This window comes from Macrotis lagotis, chromosome X (assembly GCF_037893015.1).
Source record: "Macrotis lagotis isolate mMagLag1 chromosome X, bilby.v1.9.chrom.fasta, whole genome shotgun sequence".
Taxonomy (NCBI): domain Eukaryota; kingdom Metazoa; phylum Chordata; class Mammalia; order Peramelemorphia; family Peramelidae; genus Macrotis; species Macrotis lagotis.
Window position 1 is genome coordinate 437,928,721 of NC_133666.1, and position 13,425 is coordinate 437,942,145.

A 13,425-nucleotide genomic window follows, 5' to 3' on the forward strand; every position below is an offset into this window, starting at 1 on the left:
GGATCAGAAATAGTAGGACATATCTGGATAAAAAGAATTAAAAGAATCCTGTAATGTAAAGAGAAATGGACTAGGAGTCTTAAATGATTTAAATTGCAATCCCAGGTTTGCCATTGACAATAGAATTTTGGCAATTTATTCAACTTTTCCATACCACATAGGATAAATGGATTTAGAGTTTTAAGGACTGTTAGAGATTATATAATAAAAACTTCTCATTTTACAGATGGAAAAATTATATTCAAAACAGATTGAAGTCTGGGAATTTGGAGACTTGGGGGCTACAATTGAGATTAAATGACTTGCCCAGGGTTACACAGCTTACATAGTTGGAAGTTTGTCATAATTACTATATCAGGCCAGGTTAGTGATCTTTCTTGGACTCTTCATCTCTTTCTTCTTTTTCCCTTGATGGTTTTTATTATTATTTTACTATAGCATTGCTTCTTTTTCTCTTTCAATTTTTTTTCACTCAAATGCTTGACATTAAATTTCTTTTCCACTCTGGTTTATGAATTTTCTCATAGAAGTTGATGTTCTTAAACTACAATACTATTCCAGTGCCACCTTTTCCTTACTTATGAATATTGTATATTCTTTCATTTTTCCAATTCCTTCATCTGTCACATCTAATGAAGACTCAATGGCAATTGTGATATTGAATTTATTCAATGTATTATTAATGCTAAATTATTGTTTTCTTTACTTTGTGAACTCATTTGTAGATATCTTAAGCCATTATTCATCTTAGGTATTTTTCCTATGAATTATAGAAACTTACCATTGATATTTATGTCACATATGTTATTCTTTGTAGTTTCTGACTTAGTGAATGTATATAGGTAGTTTTCTCTCTTTCCTCCATTTTCAGTTTAAAGTCCTTTGGATAAAAATGCTGGTGTCCTGATGTATATATTCTTCTCTATCATTCATTAAGTGAACTCCATCCCTGGCCAAGAGTTCACATTTTGTACAATCTTTTCATGCTTTTTCTTTACTTTTGTTCCTTTGTCAAAACTACAAATATGTCTTTATTGTATGTATTGTTTAAAAATTTTTGAATTTTTTTCTACAAAGTACAGCAACTATTGAGTTTTTATTTTCAAATTAAAAGAAGAGAATTTATTGTTGTTGATGATCAGATTTTTTTTCTTGTCATGTTAATTTTTTCCCCAGGTCTTTTATGATGATATTAAAATATCCTTGAGTTAAATGTTGAATATTAGTTTGTTTATTGAAGCATATTTAGTGTATATATTTAAGGACTCATATCAATTCAAGTTCACAAAATTTATTAGGTTCTGTGTTCAAGCACTGTGCTAAGTTTAAGAAAATTAATATAAACAAGAAAGGCAATCTCTTCCCTTAAGTAGTTCACAATCTAATGAGGAATATAACTACAAAAACGAGGATAGCATGAACTAAAGTTATATATGACATATACATAATGTATACAAAGTACCTTTGAAACAGCTCTGTAAATGTCTTATTATCTTTACTAGAAAATCTTTAGTTCAGATAGAAATAACACTGATACAAGTAGTTATTTTGATATTCTAACTTTATATTCAGTATGCTATAGATTATTGTCTAGATAGATAACATAATACTGCTGGAGAGAAGGGAGGAACTTTGTCCTGTTCCCATGTGATTTGGCCTCTGTACTTTGATATCTTTTGTTCCACTTACCTTAGAAATTCTGAATATTTGAGATGATTATGCCTTTTCAAAAATTTTGAAGTCAAAGTTTTAATGAAACAATTTTACACCTAGGTAATTGGAGGCAATCATTTTACATGAGACCATTAATGTGGTCCAAGACAATTTTGTGGTCAAAATCTGTAGGAAATTTTGAAATTTATTTGTATTTGATATATAATTCTAGTCACATGTTTATAGGAATACAGTGAATGCTAAACTTCTGCAGCCTGTAGTGATAATCCTCACCATTGCATAATCTATATTGATTGTGAAATCCACACACCTTAAGGACCACTTTTCTAATGTTTCTGGTGGTAGTGATCTGGTCTAGATTTGCCATCACAAAATTCTTAATTTTTGATAAACAAATGATTTCATAAACAAACTTAGTCATTGTTCAACATTTCTTTGTTGACATATTGTGGGCTGAGTATATATTCATGTTATATAAAGAAAACCCTTTGTTTCTTCTCATGGAAACTAGAGGAAAATCAAAGCCAAATTCATTCATGTTTGACAACTCCAAATGCATGCACATTTGATCAACTTTTATTTCTAGACAGTGAAATGATGCGCACTTATTTCTATGTGGGTTTTTCCTTACATACCTTGTTCTCAGAATTTTTATCCATCCTCTTCTTTCTTTTTGATTGGAAATGTTAGCTACTCTATACCTAACTTGGAGGTGGGTAACCCTATTAGGAAAAAAGTTATCCATTTAACCTAGTTGTCAGTTCAGAGCAATTGATGATTTAACATACTTCTTTCTCTTGTATCATCTTGTATCATCATATTTTCTAACAGCGAAGCTTCATGATAGCATCTTACACTATTGCTTGTTTCTATTGTACATTTAATATGCTGTCTGGGTGAACCTGCTCTGTTTTTATCTGACTGATTTCTTCGAAAGGATTGAGCTGCTACAAAATGATTTGTCTTGGTTTCACTTTAAATATCCTGTCAAGTTTTATCATTGTTTGTCATTTGATCCACTGTTCACAGTGTGATTCTGACATTCAGTGAAAGCAATCGCAATTCTTATTGTCACCCAGGCCTTGTTGGCTTGATTTTTTGATTGTAGAAATAAAGTAATCCATGAATGAGGAACCTACATATTCATGAGATACCATGGCAATTTAATTGATATTATTTGACTTTTACATTATCAATCACACATCAGTCATTAAAGATTTAATAAACATCTATTATGTTTGAGTCAAACTCCTACCATCAGTAGAGGACACATTGAAGCATAAGATATATTCTGGGTCTATTAGAAACTTCAGAAAATATATTAGATGTACACATGATAAAAACCCAATTAAATGATTGATATTAAATATCACATGAGTGACAGAAAGCATTATAGTGAGTTGAATAAAGTTGAAAAAATATTTGGTTTTAAAACTTACAACTAGATACAAATGACTTTATGATGGTTGTGTTATTGCAATATAAGAAATGTCCTTTCAATTTAAATAATATATCTGGAAATTGTAGCCATATGAACAATTGCTTACTACAATCTATGAATGAATCAATGTAAAGAGTAAAAGATAATCTCTGTCCACAAGGAGCTCACAGTTTAATGAGGGAGAAAATGTAAACTACAGTTAGTTATTGGTGGAAAATGTTAATTGTTTTTTAGAGATAAATATCCACCAAAAGAATAGTTAGGCCTTTCCTATAAACTCACATATAGAGTTTTTCAGTATAAGGAATCTTAAGTATTAGAGATGTTGCTGTTGTTCAATATTTTATTTATGTCTTTCTCTTCATGACCCCATGGACAATAGCATTGCAAACCCTTATACCTTCTATTATTATCTCTTTAACTCTGCCCAAGCTCATTTTCATTGGTTCCATGATACTATTTAATTTCAATATCTTCTGTGCCCTTTTCCTTTTGTCTTCAATCTTTCTTAACATCAGGGTCTTTTCCAATGAGTCTATTTTCTCATCATGTGACCAATGTAAGTAAACTTCAATATTTGAGCTTCCATTGTTGGAATTCATTTCTTTAAGTACTGACTGATTTGATCTCCTTGCTGTCCAAGGGACTTTCAAAAGTCTTCTTCAGCACCACAATTTTAAAGCATTGTCTCTGCTGTGCTCAGTTTTCCTTATAGTCATAGTGCTATGGTAGGAGTACTATAGGGACTAAGGGAAAGAGAGTGTGCTTTGAGGGATTGGACATGAATATATCATGAAGAGATATTGATTTGCATGATGCTTTGGCTATAATTCAAGGGAATGAGCTTGGGTGTAATATAAATCGTTCATGAAATGATTTTGCTTTGTATGATGCTTTGCCTCATGGAGGATACATGAAAAGAGTGTGTGGTATAAATTGATTATATTTTGATGCTATTTTTGACTCTTGAGAAGGGCATTTCTAATGGGATAGAAGAGGAGAATGTATTTAGAGAGTGACTTTGAGTTAATGCTGCTTATCAATCAATGAATCAATCAACCCTTGAGAAAGGTACTTCTATCAGGACAGATAAAAAGGAGTATATTTTGAGTTGTAGGTATAAGTCAGGTTTAAAATGATGAATAAATGAAAATAAGGATTATATTAGGATATTACTAGGAATTAGAGGATAAATAACACCATGGGAAAAGGGACAAAGACCTACTATAGTAGAGGAAAGAAGAGAAGGGGTGAACATTGAGTAAATTCTACTCTCAAAAGATTTGATTGAAAGAGGGAATAACATATATTCTGAATTGGGTTTAAAATCTATCCTATATGATTTCTCTCTCATCACATTCAATGTATAACATGGAACCAATGTAAAGACTAACAGAATGCCTTCTGTGGGGGGTGAGGGGAGGGAAGCAAGAATGGGGGGAAAATTGTACAATTCAAAATAAATAAAATCTTTCTTTAAAAAAATCTATCCTACCCTATAGGGAAGTGTAAGGGGAGGAGGGAAAGAAAGGGGAACAAAACACTGATAAAGGGAAGATAAGAGTAAAAGCAAAATTAAAGTTAAAATTAAAAAGAAAAGTTAGAGGGATTTAAAAGGAGCAAAACAGAAGAGTAATGTACAAATGGAGAAAGAAAACATGAAGGGAAGTACAGAATTAATAGTCTTAGCTATAAATGTCAATGGAATGAACTCTTACATAAAATGGAAACAGAGGGCAGAATGGATTAAAAACTAGAATCCTAAAATATATTGTTCACAAGAAAAACATTTGAAGCAGAGAGATTCATACAGGGTAAAGGTAAAAGATTGGAGAAAAATATATTATGCTTCAGCTACAGTGTAAAAAGCAGATGTAGAAATCCTGATCTCAGACAAAGCAAAAACAAAAATAGATACCATTAAAAGGTATAAAGAAGAAAACATTTTCTTAAAAGGCACCATAGGCAATGAAGGACTATCATTAATAAATATATATACATAAATGGTATAGATTCATATTCTTAGAGGAGAAGTTAAAAGAATTACAGGGAGATATAGACAGCAACATTTGAATAGTAGGGAACTTCAACCTCCCTCTCTCAGAATTAGATAAATCTAACCACAAAATAATCAAAAAGGAAGTTAAGTAGGTGGCTAGAATCTTAGAAAACTTAGATATGATAGACTTCTGAAGAAAACTGAATGGGAATGTAAAGAAATATACCTTTTTCTTTGCAGTATATGGCACTTATACCAAAATTGATTATGTACTATGGCATAAAAGCCTTATAGTCAAATGCAGAAAGACAAAAATATTAAATGCATGTTTTTCAAATCATGATGCAATCAAAATTAAGGGCATGGAAATTACATGGAAAAATAAACCCCTAATTTTAAAGAATGAGTGAATCAAACAACAAATCATAGAAATAAGCAACAATTCCATCCTAGACAATGATAACAATGAGACATCATACCAAAATTTATGAATGCAGTCAAAGCAGTTTGGGAGGAAATTTTATGTCTCTAAATGTTCCTGTGAATAAAATAAAGAGGAAATCAATCAATTGGGCATGCAAAGGGAAAAAACTAGAAAAAGAACTAATTAAAAATTCCTGATTAAATACCAATTAGAAATTCTGAAAATCAAAGGAGAAATTAATAAAATTTAAATTAAAAAATCATTGATCTAATATATAAAGCTGAGTTGGTTTAATAAAAAAAGATAAATCTTTAGTTAATCTGATTTAAAAATAAAGAAGAAAATCACAGTATCAGTATCAAAAATGAAAAGGGTGAACTCACCACCATTAAGAAGAAAATTAAAATGATATTTCAGAGCTATTTTTCCAAGTTGTATATCAATAAATTTGACAATTCCAATAGCCATAACCTTATTTGTTTTGATGTTAAGCTTCAAGACAGCTTTTACAACTCTCCTTGTTCACCCTCATCAAGAGGCTTATTTAGTTACTTACTTTTTTGTTTATTTATCTATCTATTTGTTTATTTATTTATTTATTTGTTTGTTTGTTTATTTCTCTTCACATTCTGCCATTAGAACAGTATCATCTGAATCTATGAGATTTTTGAAATTTCTCCCAGCAACTTTAATTCCAGTTTTTTATTCCTCCTGTATAACATTTCACATGATTTACTCAATTCTAATGAGAATAAAAGAAAAACAATAACAACTGATAATTATCTTGATCAGAATTCTTAAGTCTGTAAAAGTTGTTTTCCTTCACACTGTTCTTTTTCTGTAACCAACAAACACTTATAAATTCAACAAATACTTATTAAACATCCACTATATTCCAAACAATTATGTTAAGTGCTAGTGATACAATTAATAAAAGAGTCCTGCCTTCAAGAATCTTACAATCTAAAGGGAAGATAATACCCATAAATAGGTAGAAAACTGGAGTCGGGTAGAGTTTGGGGTCCAGGGGAGAAGGAATGGCACACCAGGAGATACATTGTATGGCAGCATCTTGTTAAATAAAGTTAAACCAGGCACAGCAGTAGGTCCAAACTGGAGTGAGTTAAGTCCAGTTTCTGCCCTCTACAAAGGAAGGCATGAGAAGGAGTAGAAGTCAATCAAGGCTTGAGTTAACAGAATGCTGATGAGTTTAAAGGTGATTAGCTTATATTGGAGGGGCATTTTGTTCAGTGGGATTGAAAACAACCTGAGCAGGGCATACAAAGTGAGTAACTAATTAGATAATCTCAAATATCAAGTTGAAGACACTATTTTAGGTGTTGGAGATATAAGGGCAAAGATGAAAAATAGTACCTCTCTTCAAGAACCTTAAATATTACTGGGATGAATGCAAAATTTAAATAAATATGTTTGTTAATAATAAGTCATGAGAAAGTACTAGAACCTAAGGAAATCAAAAAATGCTTCTTGAATGAACTGGCACATGAATTGAGCCTTGAATGGAACTAGAAACTTTTAAGTTATGAGTGGAAAAAGAATGCATTCTTGGCATGGGGAGCAGTCTATGGAGAGTCATGGAGGTAGCCCATGGAATGCCGAGTTCAGGCCAATGTATCTGAAATATAGAATACATGAGGGAGGAAATGTGGCATAAACCTGGAAAGATAAACTAAAATCTATTGCATAAAAATTTGTGTCAAATTAATATGTATATTTTATCCTGTTAACAATAGGGAGTCACTGAAGTTTCTTTAGTAAGGAAGTGACATGATCATAACTGTTGTTGGAAAGTTATTTTGGAAGTGGTGTGAGAATGGTTTAGGGAGAGCAGATTCTTGATCCAAGAAAATTAATTAAAAGATTGTTGAAATAGTGCAGATGAGAAGTGACGAGGCCCTCAACTGGGCAGTGATAATATAAGTAGAGAGAAGAGGATGCATAAACTGTGGAGATAAACTCATAAAGACTTGTGTATGTTATTAAATAAGGGAGGCAGTGAGGAAGAAGTAAGAATTTGAGAATTATGGGGGTTTTCAATTGTAAAGCTCAAAACAAAAATAGAGAATTTTGGAGGAGGTCTGAGTTTAGTGTGAAATTTTATGGATATGTTGAATTTGAAAGGCACTGGAATACAATTTGAATAATTGAACCCCCCCCAGTTGGTAATTAAGGTTATGAAGAGAGAATATTGAAAGAGAAGAGGACCTAGAATTGAGCTTTGCGAAATACCTATGGATAGGAGCTGAGATATGGATGATGATTCAGCAAAAGAGATTGGAAAGGTAGGTTCATTCAAACAATGGAAGAAGAAAGAGTAGTTTCCCTAAAACCAAGGGATGAGAGACATATGAGAAGAGAGGGTAGTCAATGGTGGCCAATTCTGGAAAAGACTGACACCATTAAAATTCACAACAATTATCATGGCATGATAAAACACAAAAACAGAAATGGAAGAGATTAAAAAGAGGTGGCAAGCACATGCAGAAGAACTATACAAGGAAGATCTTAACATCATCAATAACCATGGTGATGTGGTAACTGATCTAGAGCCAGAAATCTTGGAGAATGAAGTCAAGATGACCTTAGGAAGCATTGCTAACAATAAGACTAATGAAGGTGATGTAATTCTGGCTGAGCTATTTAAAATGCTAAAACATAATTCTTCAAAGTGCTGCCAGAAAATTTGGAAAACTCAACAGCAGCTACTAGATTGGAAAAGAACAGTTTATGTCACAATCTTTAAAAAAAAGGCAATGCTGAATAATGTTCAAATTACTGAGCAATTGCACTCATTTCACATATCAGCAAGGTTATGCTTAAGATTCTGCAAACTAGTTTTCTGCAACATGTGAACCAAGAATTGCCAGAAGTTTAGGATGAATTCTGAAGAGGCAGAGGAATAGAGATCAAATTGTCAACATTCATGAGATTATGGAGAAAGTAAGGAAGTTAGGGAAAAAAAACCCTACTCCTGCTTCATTGACTACATTAAAGCCAAAAGAGATGGGTGTGTTAGATTATTTTATTTGTCCCCTATGAACCTTAAATGGGTCACAAAGCAACAATTAGAACCAAACATGGAACAAGTGATTGGTTTATTTGGAAAAGATTACAAGCAAAACTTTTTGAGCTGAAGAGTCATTTAAAAACTTTTTGATGAGGGTGAAAGAGGAGCGTATAAAAGCTGACTTGAAGCTTAATATAAAATAACTAAGATAAAGGTAACTGGCTCCATCACTTCCTGGCAAATAAAAGGAGATGAAATAGAAGCAAATTTGGATTTTTTTACACTTGGGCTTAAAGATTACAGCTGACAGTAACTTCAGAAACTGGCTTGTTGGAAGGAAAGTTGTCTCATCTGGACAGCATACTAAAAAGCAAACTTAGCATTTTGCCAGCAAAAGGTCCACATGACTAAAGCTGTGACTTTTCCATTAGGAATGTATGGTTGTGTGACAGTAGAACTAAGGAAAGCTAAGCACTGGAGACACAACACTTTTGAAGTATGGCGCTGAAGAAGATTTTTGAGCTTCCCTTGGACAGCAAGGAGATCAAATCAGTCTATACTTAAAGAAATTAATTCAGACTATTCATTTGGAAGGTCAGATACTGAAGTTTACTTACATAGATCACATGATGACAAAATGGGACTCATTGTAAAAGTCCCTGATATTGGGAAAGTTTGAAGGCAAAATCAAAAGGTGACAGCAGAGGATGTGATGGACAGATGGTGTCATGGAAACAATGAACATGAGCTTTGGCAGACTTCAGGAGACAGTCAAGAATAGAAGGACCTAGTGTGCTATTATAGCCATGTAGTCAGGAAGAATCAGAAACATCTGATGAACAGCACCAACAAAAAATATGTTTTTATCAATAAATATAAAATATAAATTCCACCAGTACTATCAGATGAGGCTCTATAATTTTTTAATATTAAAAAAGTTGTCTTATATTATGCAAATTGGTAATATTGCATCAGAAAGTTCTAGGAAGAAGAGATCAGGGGGAGCTATTATTATCAAAAGTGTTTCTTTTGAAGAGGTAGAACTTAGTTGGCTTTAAAGGATGTGAAAAGAGAAAGAAATGAGAAGTGTACTTTTCAGGTAGGGAGCAAAATTACATAGTTGATAAATGGTCCAGGTATTGTGTGCCATGGACAAGTAAGTGATGTTCCCAGTTGTTACATGTTTCATATTAAAATAAATTTCACATTAAATATGTAGTAAGATATTAAAATGGATTGGGACAAGATTTTTTCCCTTTTGTCAACTTTTAAACCTGACAGAAATACAAGGAAGATATTGGATGCCAGTGCTTGAGGAAGGACCAAAGTGCTAGGTTTGGATCACAAACTTTACTAAGTTGTGTTTTTTTAATTGCCTTTCTTTAAAATTGGTAAGATTTTCTTAAAGGGCATATTTTATATCTATAAATTAACTTTAAAATCTTATTTTATTTTTATGATAAAAAGAATATTTCTTTGGGAGATATTTATGATGTTGAGGTTTGAAAAGGTTGTTACACTTTGGAAACATAATAAAGTTGCATTGGGTAGTGTAAGCTAAAAGTTCTAGCCTATTAGGGCTAAATTTTAAATTTCTAATCTTGATTTCATATAGATTTTTTTTTATTGTCTCTTATTCCATGGACACATGGCCTTATTTAAGGCCAAACTATATATATATGTATATATATATAGACTTCCTATGTGTAACATTATTTCATTGGTGGTGGTGGTGGTAGTGGTGGTGGTTGTGTGTGTGTGTGTGTGTGTGTGTGTGTGTGTGTGTGTGTGTGTGCGCGTGTGCATGTGTGCATGTGTGTGTGTGTGTGTGTGTGTGTGTGTGTGTTGTGGGAAGCTCAGAAAATGGGGATTATTTAAAAATTAATTACTGAATATGGACCTGAAATTATGCACTTGCATGTTAAACTGTTATTTCCAATGAAACAGATTGCTGAATATCTTAAGGACTTTTAAGGTCTGCACCAATTTATTGGGGGTAAAGGAAAAAAGAAAGAAAAGGATAAATGGGAAAATATGCCATCCAGGGCAATAGAAGTTTCTCAGTCATACAATTGACTCCATTTTAGCAAACATTGAGAGTCTTTGCCAAGCTGTTAAATCTTCCCTATAGACCTAAAGGACAAAACCAACTAAACCAAATATTCATTTCCCCCTTTCCCCAACTGCCCTCCTGATGTCACCAGGTTCCACACCCTTTCCTGTCATTACATTCCATACCCTCCCCTGTTGCTAAGGGCCCTGGACATTCTTATTTTTCAAAGCTCCAGGTGCTGTTTTCTCCTGACTTACAAATAGAAAATGCTCAGGTCTACATACTATGCAGGGTCCTTGGGCTGAAAACTTGAAAGAGGTATCCTCATTCAGGCTGTGTAAATTCTAATGCCAGAGCCACACACATAAATATTTGAACTTCTGTGCATAGTCCAACAATCCAGTACCCACATCCCAGCATCCACACATGATGGAAGGAAAAATGTTGGGTAAGGAAGTAGATTTCAGCTTTAACAATTGAAAATGCCAATGGCTTAATTATGCTAAGCAAGAATAGACAGCCTTTGATATTTAAATTTTGAGAATACTTTGAATAATGTTTTTAAATAACAAAATACAGCCACTAACCCAATTACACAAAGCCAGCTAATATAATCCATAATTTATTCACTGTTTAATATCTTCTGAATGATATATACACATATAGATATATATGTATCCATATATATTGGGCTTTATTTTTGTAGTTATTGAAGAATGTATTTTAATTTCATTTGTAAGATGGTGACATTTTGTTATAGGAGTAGTTCTTTTTGTTTAAATTATAAATAGTGTAACTATATATGTAGTTATAAGTGATTAAAATATTCATTTATTCCTCTGAAAAATATACTATTTACCCAGGAATGAAATATGCTAAGCTGTTGAATTTTGTTACCTTGGTAACATCTGGAAAGAACAACCAGCTCTAAAAATGTTTTCTCCTTTATTATTTATATTTTATAGAAAAATTACAATCACAGCACTTTTGTTAAAGAATATTCTGACAGATGATAATTTTGATCTTCCATGAAAATAGATGCATATTTACTACATAGGCATGGTAATTATACATTTAAGAAGCATATATGTTCAATGTATGACTATAGTCAGATTTATATTTATATTAATTGTATCTTAAAGAGTATTTACATATTTAAGAAGGGTGGGATAATATTCTCTTTACAATTAACATTTTGTAGCTCTCTGAAAATGTCAAATATAAAAAAGGTAAAATCAGGTAAATATGGCATGACTTCATTTTGACATATATTGTATGTGTATGGCTTCTTTCATTTCATTGACCAAAATTCACTGCATTTCAGACTGCTTTCATTTACTTTAATGCAAGAAATTATACTTATGTAAAGAATATTTGCCTAGATAGTTTCTATTCAAATTACTTCATTAATTTTGCATTTCCAAAACTGCAGGTAATACTTTAGTTAAACAGTGTTTGGAACTAATAAAATTTCTAGTTTTAGAAGGTATAGTTCATAAAATTTACCAGGTTTTCTAGATTATACTTTATCATATAGAATAACTTTAAATATACCTGAGAGTAGTACAATATGCACTAAGAGAAATTGTTGCCAAGAATGACCAAATCTTTTGATTGTTTTACAAATCTAGGTGTTTGGTATATAGCTGAAATATCCTTATTTGAGGTCTTTTGTTGAAAAACTTATGAGCTTAAAATACTTTTTTTTAATGAGGTACTTTTCATCTTATAAATTTAGCATTAAATCTTAGAAGTAATCTAGTCGAAGCCCTTCTTTTTGAAAATGAGAAGCTTTATACTAAGGGAAGAAAGCATGGAATTTGGAACCAGTTATGTTTGAATCCTGGCTCTATTCTACCTGTGTGAATTTGATTGTCACCTACCATCCTAAGGTCTTAGTTTCCTTAACTCTAAAACGAGGGTACTGTACTGTCAGTGATCCCAGAGTACCTCCTAATTCTAAATTATATGACCTCAAATTAAGAAAAAGGTTTTCAAGTCTTTTGCTCTCATTTAAACTCTTACAGTGTTAAATATTATCAAGGACCCCAAAAAGCTTTGATTTATGAGTTTTATTCATTAAAATTTCCTAAATTAGAAATTAAAACTGATAATTTAAAATTTTATTTATAAATTCATTGAAAACAAAAATAAATGCATTACTTTTCAATATCAATAAAATATTTTTAAAAACTTATTGAGAGTAGGGGGTATCCTTTTTATAATTCTCATTTTGTACAAATTTTTTTTACATTAATAAAATATTCTTGTTTAAGAGTAAATGAAATACCCCCTCCTCCCCATGAATATAGACTTGCTTGAGTGATAAAGTAAAGGGAAGAGAGAAAAAAATTAAAATAAAAAAATAGTAATAATTGTAGGTATGGCCAGGTGGCACAATGGATGAAGCACCAGCCCTGGAGCCACGAGCACCTAAGCCCGCATCCAGCCCCATAGACCCAACAATCACCCAGCCATGTGACATGCAAGCCACCCGATCCCCACTGCCCTGCAAAAACCAAAAAGAAGGGAAAAAAAAGACCCAAAATAAAATAAAATAAAATAGTAATAATAGTAGGGGTGGCTGGGTGGCAGACAGAGCATTGGCCCTTGAGCCAAGAGCACCCTGGTCCAAATCTGGCCTCAGACACCCAACGATCACCCTGAAATGCAGCACCAGGCAGGCCACCCAGGCCCATTTGCCCTGCACCCCCCCAAAAAAAATAATAATAATAAAAATATGCTTGAGTCTTTGTTCTAACACCAACAACTCTGTCATGGGGGGATCACATTCTTTCTGATAAGT

The 13,425-nt window shown here is 32.4% G+C and overlaps 1 protein-coding gene across 3 annotated transcripts in view; it reads left to right on the forward strand.

Annotated features, from left to right (window-relative positions):
- The window catches only part of NOL4 (nucleolar protein 4), a 507,107-nt gene that overhangs the window by 292,571 nt on the left and 201,111 nt on the right, over positions 1 to 13,425 (forward strand). Inside the window, exon 1 of one of the 3 annotated variants that reach the window (XM_074201262.1) lies at positions 10,852 to 11,067. The exons of the other annotated variants lie outside the window; for them this stretch is intronic. Coding sequence (XP_074057363.1) covers positions 11,046 to 11,067 — 22 coding nt within the window. The 5' untranslated portion in view covers positions 10,852 to 11,045. Of the gene's footprint in view, positions 1 to 10,851; positions 11,068 to 13,425 lie in introns of those variants that run through there. 3 annotated transcript variants of the gene reach the window in all.